At 44.3% G+C, this 13,107-nt stretch overlaps 3 protein-coding genes across 3 annotated transcripts; 1 reads left to right on the forward strand and 2 right to left on the reverse strand.

The window, feature by feature from the left end:
* Positions 1-4,171: 4,171 nt before the first annotated feature.
* AK88_00799 (uncharacterized protein) lies at positions 4,172-7,161 on the forward strand (the record flags this gene model as incomplete). The annotated part of the gene is made up of 3 exons (XM_012478443.1): positions 4,172-5,350; positions 5,673-5,966; positions 6,196-7,161. 3 exons carry the CDS (start codon positions 4,172-4,174, stop codon positions 7,159-7,161), a joined length of 2,439 nt encoding a protein of 812 aa, XP_012333866.1.
* Positions 7,162-7,472: 311 nt separating this feature from the next.
* On the reverse strand, positions 7,473-8,108 carry AK88_00800 (uncharacterized protein; the record flags this gene model as incomplete). The annotated part of the gene is made up of 1 exon (XM_012478444.1): positions 7,473-8,108. One exon carries the CDS (start codon positions 8,106-8,108, stop codon positions 7,473-7,475), a length of 636 nt encoding a protein of 211 aa, XP_012333867.1.
* A 1,491-nt stretch (positions 8,109-9,599) lies between these two features.
* Positions 9,600-11,958, reverse strand: AK88_00801 (CMGC/GSK protein kinase; the record flags this gene model as incomplete). Its single annotated transcript, XM_012478445.1, has 2 exons — positions 9,600-10,138; positions 10,326-11,958. The coding sequence occupies 2 exons, from the start codon at positions 11,956-11,958 to the stop codon at positions 9,600-9,602; spliced, it is 2,172 nt and encodes a 723-aa protein (XP_012333868.1).
* Between the last annotated feature and the right edge of the window lie 1,149 nt (positions 11,959-13,107).

Consider the following 13,107-nt stretch of genomic DNA (forward strand, 5'->3'; position numbering starts at 1 on the left):
AAAAAAAAAAAAAAAAAAAATACTAGTGCGATGGCTTGACACAGCGTAGCAATTATTACTGCAGTGTAACGATAAAGCAATAAAACGGCAAACAATAAAACGAGAAAAACAATATTGCGCGTGCTTTGTTACTCCAAATGGTACGCATACGCATATTGACAAACGCAAATAAAAATAAGCGCTTAGTACTTTATGCTATGCTGTACTTTATATTACATACGTACGCAATATGCATTTTGCGCTAAATTATAATATCAAGTTTAAAAAAAGCTAATTGCTTTTTTTTTTTTTGTATACTTATAATGGTTAGGATTTTTTCTTACTTGTTCAGGGTTTCTGTTTAAAAATAAAAATTATTTTATTTTTTTTTTTTATTGCTACTTTTTGTTTGCGCTTTATATATATATTTGACCAATTAAAAACGCGTAAATTGGACGATGAACTGATAAACGGCAAGAACAATGCAGTAAAGCGATGCAGTTAAAACTTACTCACTGCGCGTAAGGAAAAGCAATAATAAACAATATGCAAGCAAAAAAAAAAAAAAGTATGTGCTTTGCGCGTATATTATTACTTAGCCAGAAAACAAGGGTTATATACTATGCGCTACCACGAATGGTACAACTCCACCGGTGCTGCTAATTATATTTTACTGCGCTAAAGGTAGTCAATATAAACGCTATTGTATTACTTGCGAAGCAAGCTAACATATTAGGGCAAGGCAAGAAAATATATATAAATTTTATACTTGGATGCCACAGCGTTTTTTTTATATACGTACAGGCGCGCACGTAATAATATATAATAAGATGATTATATATAAAAAAAAGTACATATATATATAAGGCAAATAAATATATATTATTATGCACGGTTACTTTTACGTGCCTTTCGCATTAGTGCTATGCAACACGTATACGCTGGTTTTTAAGCACGAAAGAGGAATCAAGCAAAAATCGTCAACCCAATTCGCATATGACAATTATTTATTGTACATAATATTTTTTTTCTTAACATTATGTTAAAAGTACCTTGTTCATCTAACGCTTGGCACGTACTTGATGGCAGTACTGAATTGTAAGGGCGCAGTTTTTACAATATATATATGCATTGCCATGTACACGTATAAGTTTTATATGCATAGGCACGCAACGCATATATAATTATATGCTTAACAACTTTAGCCCTGAAGAAGCGAACTATGAAACGCGTGAATTATTACAATAAAGGGTATATAGCTTTTAAATACGCATATTGTGTACAACGTACATGTTATGTATACTTTTATACATTTGCAACAGAGCAGTTACAGAGGTGGGGGGAAGGGGAAGAGTACTGAATAGAAGTTTTGTAGAAGTACATAGCTGTTTTCATATATACGCCAAAAAAAATTAGTACTTAAATTGTACCAAATGAAAAGATTAACGCTAAAAAAAAAAAAAAAAAAAAAAAAAGAGGCGTTTTTAATTAACCCGCGCAACGCTAACTTGTTTTAAGCGCGCTTATTGCATTTGCCTTCTCGCGCCTAAGTTGTTCAGCTTTAGATTTGTTCGCTTGTGCTGAGTTGTGGGGTGTTCCTTTCGATTAATTTTGGGCAACTCTTTTTGCAACCGTTTCGGTAACCCTTTTTTTGGCAACCTTTTTGTCGTAACCTTGTTTTTTTTTTTTTTTTTTACCTTCTTTTTGGGAGTTTTTCCCGGTACTGGTTCTGCACTTTTTGGAGCAATTGAGTGGTGCATTTCTTTTTAGGCCAAATTGTTCACCCTGAGCCACGCCTGTCGTTGCGTCTCCGTCAGTTCACTTCAGTTCAACGCGCACACTGCGCCTGTTCATCAGTACGGCAAAACGAACAAACATGGGAGAAAAGGTGGGAGCACCGCTCTGCGTTTGAATTTACCTATTTTGCTTTCCTTAGCCCCGTACCCATTGCCGCCCTGAGCAATTTTGTGCGAACACTTTTTTCTTTTGGTTGCGCAGCGTTGAACTACCTACATTTTGTGTGCTCAGGTGACCGGACCGTTTCGCGCGTACAGGGGGATTTTATTCATCAAATAAATATATCTATACGTATATATCATTTGTGTGTTCATGGGCGGCGTACATTGCTGATGAACTCGGATGGGCGAAATCGCGCCACATCTGTCCCGTTCCCAAACAGCTGGGTTTGGCTCCTTCGCTTTATTTCCTATTACACATTTTTTTTTTTTTTTTATCATTTTATTGTTCTATTATTTTTTATTATTATTTATATTTTTTACCTGAATGTTCAGGCAATTTTCAACACTTTTAACATTTGGTTAGCTAAAAAAAACAAAAAAAAAAAAAAAAAAAAACCGCGACAACGCATTTTTCAATACAAGGTTACCCGTAGTTGGCGGCGGGAAAGCAATTTTCGGGACCGTTGTACTGCCCAATAAAAGAGAATCCTCCAATTAATATACAATTCCACTCCTTCACTCAATAAAGCTAAATTTCACGCTTATTAAAAGTGTGTGCGTACCGTAAACGTTTATCTTATTGCGCGTGGTGGGCTGTGAATTCTGCTAGCCCCCTTTACGCGGCTACGCCCGCATAAAATCATTTTCATATGTGCACATACACGTGCAGACACAACTGTGGTTGCGTATGTTTCCCCTAACGCGCAACTGACGATGGCCAAGCTGTGCCTTTTTTTTTGTTTTTGTTCATGTTGAGAAATGGCAAGGTATTAACTGTGATAGGCCCACCACGCCATGCCGTCGTCGTTCGTTTGAGCTTTCTTAATTTGGCAAGTTACGACATGGCGCGTTCCCATTTTGTACGAACCGATTTTTCTACATGGTCGCGCAAGGCGAACTTATCCTTGGGTAGTTCCATTGAGCAGCATCGCGAAGCGTTTTGCCTCTTGCACATTTGCAGCTGTCCACAAACTGTTCACCATGCGTCATTCCCTGCTGGGAAAACACATCAGGGCAAGTTACACACTTGTGTGCTAGTTATGCGTACAGGGTTGCCACGTAGGCACTGATATGCGGCACCTCCCCCCCCTCCCATTTAATAGTTCGCTTAATTGGGTTAGAAGTATTTATAAGGATAAAGCAAAATGGTGTGCGTAATTCGCTCATCTTCCCCCCCCCCAGGTAGTCGCCCTGTGAATAACATCACCCCCTTTTTTTCCCCATTTTCGCTTTTTTTTTTTTTTGTCTTCACAACATTTATGCTGCGACAATGACTGTGTGGTGCATTGTGGCGACAAAACCATGTTGACTGGTTTATAGTGACCCAAGTGGGGTTGAGGTGACGTTGCCTTTGGTTAACTGCGCACACGCGGGTGAATTCAACAGCTCAATTGTTCAACGTTCCATATGCCCCCACACATAAATACATGCATATATAAATATATACATATGTATATATGTTATGTGCCTGTGCGCTCCTATGAGAGTCCACTTGTGCTTCCTTCCAGGTGAAAAATTCGAACGTTTAACAGGATGATTTGTGCAGCTCGACTGTTACGTGCCGTTCGACATGGTCATGAAAAAAAAAAAAAAAAAAAAAAAAAAATTAATAACCCCGTCGAATTCGCCCTTCCAAAACAACATTGCTTTTTTTATTTGCATTACCCCACGTTAAGAATAAATCGACCGCGCCACCGCTCCACACGTGCATAATATTTTCTACATACATATGTATATTGTATGCATATATATATGTATAATAGGTACACGATCTGCAGATGGGATGCCGCCTGATGATGGCGTGCGCTGTGGTTAGCTTCTCTTACAAATGAGATGTGGGGGCCCGCCCATGCTTGTTCCCTTTCATATCCTCCTCTCTGTGTTATTTTTTTTTTTTAACAAGAACGCTTGGATAAGTTCTCTGTGCAATACAGAGTGGGAATGAGAGTCGTTTCATTTTGTTCTTAACCAAAAAGGGGGGATATGTTCCTGCGTAAAGGCAGAGAGTAAGGACGATCCGCTAGAGCAGTTTAGGGTTCAAGTCCAATTTGCACAATAGGATAGCGGAGGCGCCACTAATGGAAACCAACAACAAACGGGACTAACCCACGCGTTATAAGTGAGTATACCACTTTAAAAAAACTTCTTCCCATGTGAAGAAAGTCGAACAAATCATCACGGCGACTGCATTATCCTCTACGCCAACGCGTACCTCTTATTAATGGCAGAGCAAAATGATCGACCTGCCCATATTGAAGCACAAGAAGGAAATTAAAAAATGCATAAAGAGGAATAGGCTAATAATTATTAAGGGGGAGACGGGGTGCGGGAAGACAACCCAGGTGCCCCAAATAATAAACAGGTACTTTTTTGACAAAAGGGGGAAGAACGGTAGTGGCGCCACTAATGATGATGTGGGGGGGGAGGAGGAAGAGGATGGTGGTGACGCCGTTTGCAAGGATGGCTACTCCGCTGGGCCGCCAAACGAAAAAGCTCCTTTGAAGATGCTGATTTCGCTTCCCAGGCGAGTAGCAACCATCACGGTAGCGGAGAGAGTGGCGAAAGAAATGAGCAGAGGAAAGATAGGAAGCTACGTCGGCTATGCCATTAGATTTAAAAACGTAACATCAGATGAAACCAGAATCAAATTTGTAACTGATGGGATCCTCATTAGAGAAATCATGAATGACCCATTGTTAAAAAAATACACTTTTTTAATATTAGATGAAGTACACGAACGGTCCATTAGGACAGATGTCCTCTTGGGTTACGTTCGAACATTAATGGAGAAGAGGAAGAAACTCAGAATCATTCTCATGTCTGCAACATTGGACGTGGCTACTTTTAAAAACTTCTTCTCCGACCCACCAATAATTTCCATCCCCCACAAGTTACATCCTGTTACCATATTTTACCCCACCAAGCCGATAGAGGACTATCTCATATCGGTTGTGTGTACCGTCCTGCAAATACATTTCGGCCAAAGAGGGCAGAAGGATGATCAGCTGGGGGAGGGGCCCCCAAAGGAGCTACCAACAAAAGAAGCCACTGCGGCACCACCCCCCATCGGAGACGTCCTGGTCTTCCTTCCCGGACAGGAAGAAATTGAAGCAGTAAATTTAATGCTGAAAGAAAAGTTGAAGATCATTTACAAAGGCTCCCTACTGCGGAAACTGATTGAGGAGGACAAGGGGCAGGAGCGGGAGGCGGAAGAAGCAGGGGACGTGTTGGACAAAATTAATGTCGCCTTGAACGGGAACAGTCCACTTGAGGATGGCATTTGTTTCCACTTCGGCCACATGGAGGTGGTACCGGACAAAATATACGCCATGAAGATTCTGCAACTGTACTCGTCCCTCCCTAATAGGAAGCAGCGGGTCGTCTTCGAGCCCGTGCCACCCAACACACGAAAGGTAACAATAACGCGGAGGAAAAGGGCCATCGGCAAGGTCGTCGTGTGGAATAAATAGCTCCCAGCATATTAACCGTGGACGCCTTCACATAAAATGGATGCCCGCGTTTACCCCTGTACACATTCTTCGCTTTATTCGCACCGCTACGTATTGCGCCTGTTCTCCCCATAATGACACACGCAAAAAAAGGGCACCATATAAAAATGCGCCCGAGAAAAAAACGTTCTGCATGATATAACCCCCACACTACGCCACTAACCATTACATATACATGCGGCTAATAATTGCCTTTTTTTTTTTTTTTTTTGTTTCACCCCGTCAGGTCATCCTCAGCACAAATATCGCCGAGACGTCAGTGACGATTCCAAACATAAAGTACGTGGTGGACAGCGGGCGTGTGAAGATAAAATTCTTCGACGCAAAAAAGGGCAGCAACATTTTGAAGGTGACGCCAATCTCAAAGGACGCCGCTATTCAAAGGAGTGGCAGAGCTGGGAGGGACGCACCAGGACAGGTCTACAGAGTCTACTCCAAGGAGGAGTACGAGAATATGAACCCGTTTTTAATTCCGGAGATTTTCCGCTCTGATTTGACGCAAATATATTTGGAGTTGAAGGTGAGGACCTGCTACGTGTGCAGAAGGGGGTAGTGTAGAGGGGAGGGGCGGTTTGTCCATGTCCCCGTCCGCTACCATACCCATGCCTTCCGCTACCATACCCATGCCTTCCGCTACCATACCCATCCCTTCCGCTACCATACCCATCCCTTCCGCTTCCATACCCATCCCTTCCGCTTCCATACTCATGCTGTGCACTACTTTACACCCGTCGTGACCTCCCCTACAGGCGATGAACATCCCGAACCCGCTGCAGTTTAATTTCCCGGAGAACCCCAAGAAGGAGCTGCTCTTACACTCCGCCAAGGTCCTCTTCCGAATCAACGCAATAGATGTGGACAATAACCTCACGGAGGTTGGCAAAAGGATGTGCATGTTGCCACTGAACCCGATATATGCGAACATGATGTTGTGTTCCGTGGAGTTCCATTGCATGGACGAAGTCGCTACCATCGTGGCGTTCCTAAACTGCGAGAGCATTTTTTTGAATTACAATTTTTATGAGGACCTCAAAATGGTGAACGACGACACGCCTAACGCGGTCAACACGGCTAACACGGCTAACACGGCGAATACTTCTAACGCGCATAACGCCGCTAACGCGGACAATGCGGACAACGCCTCGGACCCAGGCACCGAGCGGGACCCGCCCATGAGCGACAGGAACAAACTCATTAACATCGCGCGCAGGAAGCTGATGCACCCGGATGGAGACCACCTAACCCTCCTGCACATCTTCTACCTCTGGCAAGAAGAGGCCACGCCCAACGAGCGAAAGGATTTTTGCAACCTATACGCCCTCAACAATGAAACCCTACAGCAAGTACAAAAAATAAAGGAACAAATTTTACAAATAATGAAAAGCAAAATGGGGATCACAGTGTCGCCAAAATTGCATATGCATAAATGGGACCAAGTCTTAATTTGCCTTTGCAAGTCCTGTTTTTTTAATGTGGCCAGATCGACCTCCAATGCAAACGAGTTCATAAATGTTGTAACGAAAAGCAAGTTATATATTCACCCGTCGTCTACTCTCTTTAGTTCACACATCAAGGCGTCCTTCATTTTTTATTCGGACGTGGTGCAGACAAAGAGGCTGTACGCGCGCACAGTCACGAAGGTTGAGGGGGACTGGCTCCTCAAATACGCGTCGCAAAACTTCCAACTCGTGCAGGCCCCCACGGGGGTCGCATAAACAGAGGAGTGCCATAACACGTAAACGGCGGAACGGATAAGTCACCCCGCGCGTGGTGGTTTGAAACTTGTGCGACGCTCTTGCGTCGAAGAGGAGGGGGGCGAGAGACACCTGCTTTTTTTTATGGCCCATTTGGTGGGCCTCAAAGTTTGACATTCTTGAGGAGTGCTTACTCCCTTTTTTCGGGTTCTGTTCACCCGTTACGTTACTGTATTTTTTTTTTTTTTTGTCTTTTTTTTCCATTCGCGTGGGGGCGCAAACGGGACGGCACGCAAGCATGCCCCGTTTATGCAGCCATTCACACGTAGCGACTACCAGCAGAATTTATCCCGACCGCTCTTCACACGCATGTCGAGCTTGTCCTCGTTGGTTAGGCGCCCACTGACCTTTTTCTTCACAACCTTGTATGACCAGAGGCCCGTCTTTTCTCGCACCTCGACCTGATCCTGCTTGGGCCCCTGCTCAAAAACTTTAGCGTACTCCACACCGATATGTGCCCCCGATTTTCCACTGGACTTCCCACCAGGCACAATGTAAAAGGTACAAGTAGTACTTATGTCGGATGTAAAGTCCTCATGCACAACTAAGGTCTTATTGCTTAACACAGACGTCACAGTCCTTCGTTCGTTGCGCAGAGTTGATGGGTTTTCTAAAATGAGATCATAGCCTTCTTTTATTTCATTCATAAATTCTGTTCTCACTCCATGGACTGTATTCTTCTCTGTTGTTACTCGTCCTGTTCCTTTTAAAACTTGTTCAGATGTGTCCACCTTGCCATCATGGTCCAATGGGATTCGCTCACCCTTCACTCGTTCGAAGTTTTTTTCAACGGTGTCATCCACATGGTTGGCATCTTCGTGACGTACTTCCTGCTTGACAGATTTTTTTTTTTTTTTAATTTTTAAATTTAGCTTTCCTCCAATGAAGCCGCTGCCCTTTTTACGCATTTTGGGGGATTCCTCTGTGGAGAGCTACACGTGCATGAATTATGCTCACGTGTTGTCCTTGCAGGTAGGGGTGAGCTGGAAGAGGATGTTCCTCACCCACGCGGTTAACGCAGACTCGCTATGAGAGAGAGAATCGACGGGGCGGCGACTGTCCTGCGTAACGCGAATGTTTACTTGTTCAAACGTCCAACAACCGCGCTGTTGCAACTTCTCCCGCTCTCTGTGGGCCGCAAAAATAATGTGGCGCAGGGCGTGGCGCCATGTTCACGTCAAATGAGTGCCCAAGCAAATTTTACCCACATGCAAAGGGACGAAAAAAAAAAAAAAAAATAAAATTAAAAAAAAATAAATAAAGTAAAATAAAATAAAATGTGAAACGGCCCCAATGGGCACAGCCCCATTTGAGGAATTAAAAAAAATATTTGTCGGCCACTCGTGGGGAGGAGAAATGAAGGCTGCTGTCCGGCGCACGGCGCTCCCCCCGCGGCAGACTGTATGCTCTGCGCCCATAAAAATTGTTGTTGCATTTGGGGAGGGGCCCGATTCGCCTCATCATCCATTTCGTTAGTCTCATTGGCATTTGCCCCCCGTGCGAAATGTCCCATTCTGGCGTCGCCAAACCGAACCTCCGTTGTAATGGACAAAACCTACATGAACGTTCCAATGCATGGGGCCAATACGTACACACCTACATCGGTGGAGGGTACGCTATTGAAGTGCCCCTACACCACACGAGTCTTCTCCCCTGAATGGGATAGCAGACGCCCCGTGTTTTTGGCCAACTGTTTGAATTACAAAAGGGACCCCTGTGAAAGGCCTAACAGCGCACCACTAGCGATGCGTGGCCCACGTCCTCACGTCTAACCAACACTGCCTGAGTGTGTATTAATACAAACTATCAAATAAGTTGCTTCTACGGGTCGCACAAATAGGTGTTAAATAAAAACTTCGGATGTACTATATTGGCTGCGGGTGTGGAGCAGCACTTACGCAAAAGAACAAAAAAAAAAAAAAAAAAAAAAAAAAAAAAACAAGAATTCACACACGTGTACGTGGGTGCGTGCATACACCTACGCGCTTACGTACGTACCTGCACAGACAGGCAAATCTGGCTTACAAAAAAAAAAAAAAAAAAAAAAAAGGGAAGAAACGCTCGCTTATTCACCTACATGGACAGGGCGCTGCTGCACAAAATTTATGCGGCGAAAAACACAAAACTGGAGAGGCAAAATGTGAGCCACATATGAAAGTAGCTACACAATGAGGGGGGAAAGGTGGTACATACTCAGATGAGGGCATCCATCGTAGAAAGAGGGGGAGCGGTGGGAAGGCTACACACCACGTGGAGTCTTTAAAAAGGATTGCACGGGCATTCTCACGCGGCTTATCGAGTGGTGTCGTGGGGGGAATGGAAGACGCGCACAGCGACTCGCCTCTCCCTCTCTCTATGCGCGCGCGCGCGTGTTATGCTTTACGCACCGATGCCTCTTTTCAACAGGCCAAGTGCACCTTATTCGGGTACATCTGATTAAAGTGCTCAAGCGGCATGTCTATGTACTGCATGACCTCGTCCAATTTGCTACGCCGCACTTCCAACGGTATGAGTATTTTTCGCTCCTCGACGGTGAAATGTAGGAGTTCCTCCTTGGTGAAATTAAAACAGTTAGTTATGTAAGGCAAATGAAAAGTACTACCCCCACTACGATCATCCTTGAAGGCATTCAAATTTCGTATATCGTCAAAGTACTTGTGCAAAAGTGCGTTACACAATTTAATTCTCTTCTGCGGGTTGAATTGAAGCAGCTTACCGAGCAAGTCTATGCTCTCCTGCGAGCTGTGATTTTTTATGAGCTTCTTTAACGTTATTGGTTTGACTTGAGGTAGCTTTATATTCTTGTGGCCACTTTTAAATGAGAGGAAATCTTCATCGTTGGGCGTCCCTAGTATTTTTATTATTTCAACCAGCTGGTCAGATGCACAATTGCCAAGGAAGAGCGGCTTCCCAAGGATCAGTTCGCCCATCACACAGCCTTCAAAAGGGGGGGGGGGGGTAAAGAGGTGGAGGTGTTGACACGACGGTGTAGAGTAACAGTAGGCAGCGGTACTTAATGAGGCACATCAAATGTGAACATAGGAACAGTGGAGAAGCGTCCCGCAACCGCCCCTCACCGCGTGCTGTGCACGCAACGCAGTGCCGCTCACTCTAGCGAGGCTTACCTATGGACCAGGTGTCAATGGCTTGGCTATAATAATTCGACCCAAAGAGCAGCTCGGGGGCTCTGTAATACCTTGAGCACACATAGCTGAAGTATTTGTAATTCTCTTTCAACTTAATGGAGGTATTAAAGTCGCACAACTTAATATACTTATACGTGATGGAGTTCATGTATATTCTGTTCAAGCTGATCTCCTCTTCCTCGTGTGCTGAATTGACTTCTAAATGGGGCAATATATCATCTCCCTCCTTAGAGGGGATTGCGGAGGTATTTTCCTTCGAACTGGCCTGGCATGTTTCGTACGTGTCCTTAAACGACTGGGTCATGGTCATGCTCGCCGATTTGTTTAACTGCATGTCGTCTGTGCTCAAATTGTTCATGTCACAGTTGTGGGAGAACGGAGTGCTTCTCCTGCTGCTACACCTTTGCGCACCCCCTTTGGAAGTCTCGCATGGGGTGGTCTGCATCCAATGGTGACTGTCACCCGAATGGGCTTCCTGCCCAACGGTGCCCTCCTCGGAAGGTCGTGGCTCATTTTGCGAATCGTCCTCCTGTATCCTCTTATCACAAGTGGGGCTAGCACCACAGGACGGCTCCCTACTAGGTGATTCGCTTTTATCGCACCCACTGTGTGCGTGAGTTATGCCATTGGGGGAGAGGTCCCCCTCCGGAGCAGCTTGGTCCAGCGCCGCGTCAGATGCCTCCCCCCTACGCCGCCTATTCATTATATACTTAACCTTAAAAGAATTTTGAATGCACACGAGACACTTTTTCTTCTCGCCATTCTTTAACCCCCCCGCTGCCCCGTTGCTACTCTGCTTGTTCACAAAGATAAGAACGTTTTGTGGCTTAATGTCTCGGTGTGTTATACATAACGTGTGCAGGTACAGGGTGGCCCGAATCAACTGATAGAGGTAAATTTTAATTTGATTCTCATTAAGGAAACTTTTTTTAATGTATTCACTTATATTGTGACAAGGGCAAATATGGCTGATGCTCTCTTGTAGAGCATTTATATTGAAGCTACTGACAGCATTTTTGATCATGCCGCTTGCTCCCTTAGGACAATGCACTTGGGATGTGGTCAACCGATTGGAGTTGCCAAGCAATGATCCTTCCGGATTGTCCGTCCCACATGAAAAGTTCCCCTCGTTCAAATAGTCCTCCTCAAACATAGAGCCATAACCATTTTGTGCATACCCCTCTTGGTGTGCACGCGGTTCATAAAAAGTATTAACATGGTCAGGTGAATTTTGTATACTAATATAATAAAGGGAAGTAGCCAAATCGGTATTTCCATATTCCATAATCATATGAACATAAATACCTCCATTTGAAGTATTCGTATAAAATGCATGCTTCAATTGTACAATGTTAGGATGTCTCAGTTTCTTCATAATCTCTACCTCTTTAAAAATGCGTGCATGCTTTTGGTAGGTTTGTTTTAAGGCCACCACACACATGCTGTTCAGACAGTAGGCTTTATAAACCACCCCGTATACTCCATGTCCTATCACGTCTAATATTTTATACTTGATGTTACCTTGGGCAGTAGGTTCCTTGTCGTCATCAAAATATATATTTATGTAGTCCTGTAAAATTTCATTTTGCTTGTACATCTTGAGGAGGTCCATTGTGGACTGCACACGGCGGTCACCACAGGAGGAGAGAGGAAGCACACTTGTTACAACGGGCGACACCCAAATGGTGCGACAACTTACACTGCTACATTCCTGCACACACACACAAAACGGGCCCCTTAAATCATCACTACGGTATCACACACAATGGTATGATGAGCACCATTTAACGGTGACGCTTGTGGGGGGGGGGGGGGGGGGGGGGGGGGGGGGGGGTTGGCCAATAATAATGGCCTTTTTTAACAATGGACAAAAAAAAAAAAAAAAAAAAAAAAAAAAAAAAAAAAAAAAAAGTTGACACCCATGTGATGGTGACGTGCAAATAACATATAAGACTTCGCGCGCCAGGAGGACGGCCGTGGGAAAGACATCAAATTTTAATGTGGCGAAAGAATGTTGCGTTAAGATGTTTTTTTGCTTCTTGTCCATTTTAGTTAAACGGCGGCGGACAGGTCAGGCAAAATGAGGGGAGAAAAAAAAAAAAAACAACCAAAAAAAAAACCCACACGGAGCAGCATCATGCAGGTGAGCTCTAACCGGGCAAGGCAACCCATCGTGTGTTTAGTGTACGCGGTTATCATATATTATTATGAGGCCATAATGCATCCCTACGAGTGATCTTTTAAAAACTACCACGATGAGGCAACGTCCTTTGTATATTCCCTTATCCGGTAGGTACAAACACACGTGTGCATTTCTCCTACCTCAGTGGGGTACTCACTTGTGATCAGCTCGACAACAAAATTTGACTTAAAATGGTTAGCACGACGGTCACACGTTTGGCTTCCCACAGGGAGGGGCGCAACTAACACCGTGCCGCACAGTTCCTTTAAAAATGGGTAGGAAAAAAGGAAAATACAAAAGCAACGCGACAGCAACGAAGCGCTAACGAAGCGGCAACGAAGAGAGACACAACACAGCTGCACAATCGCGGTGCTAAATTATCGCGCAAGGCGGCCGACATGATTTCACAAAGTTGTCAACACCAACGATGTGTAGAAGGGGAGCCAAATGCAAAAGTGGGGGGGGGGGGAAACCACCCACTACTGGTAATCTTTTAACTGTATACGAAAAAAGGGGGGGAAATATATTTTGTTCCTTTTCTTTTTTTTTTATTCATTGGCAAGCGCACGAGAGAATGAT

The sequence above is a fragment of the Plasmodium fragile genome, assembly GCF_000956335.1.
Source record: "Plasmodium fragile strain nilgiri unplaced genomic scaffold supercont1.6, whole genome shotgun sequence".
In the NCBI taxonomy this organism is placed as follows: Eukaryota; Apicomplexa; class Aconoidasida; order Haemosporida; family Plasmodiidae; genus Plasmodium; species Plasmodium fragile.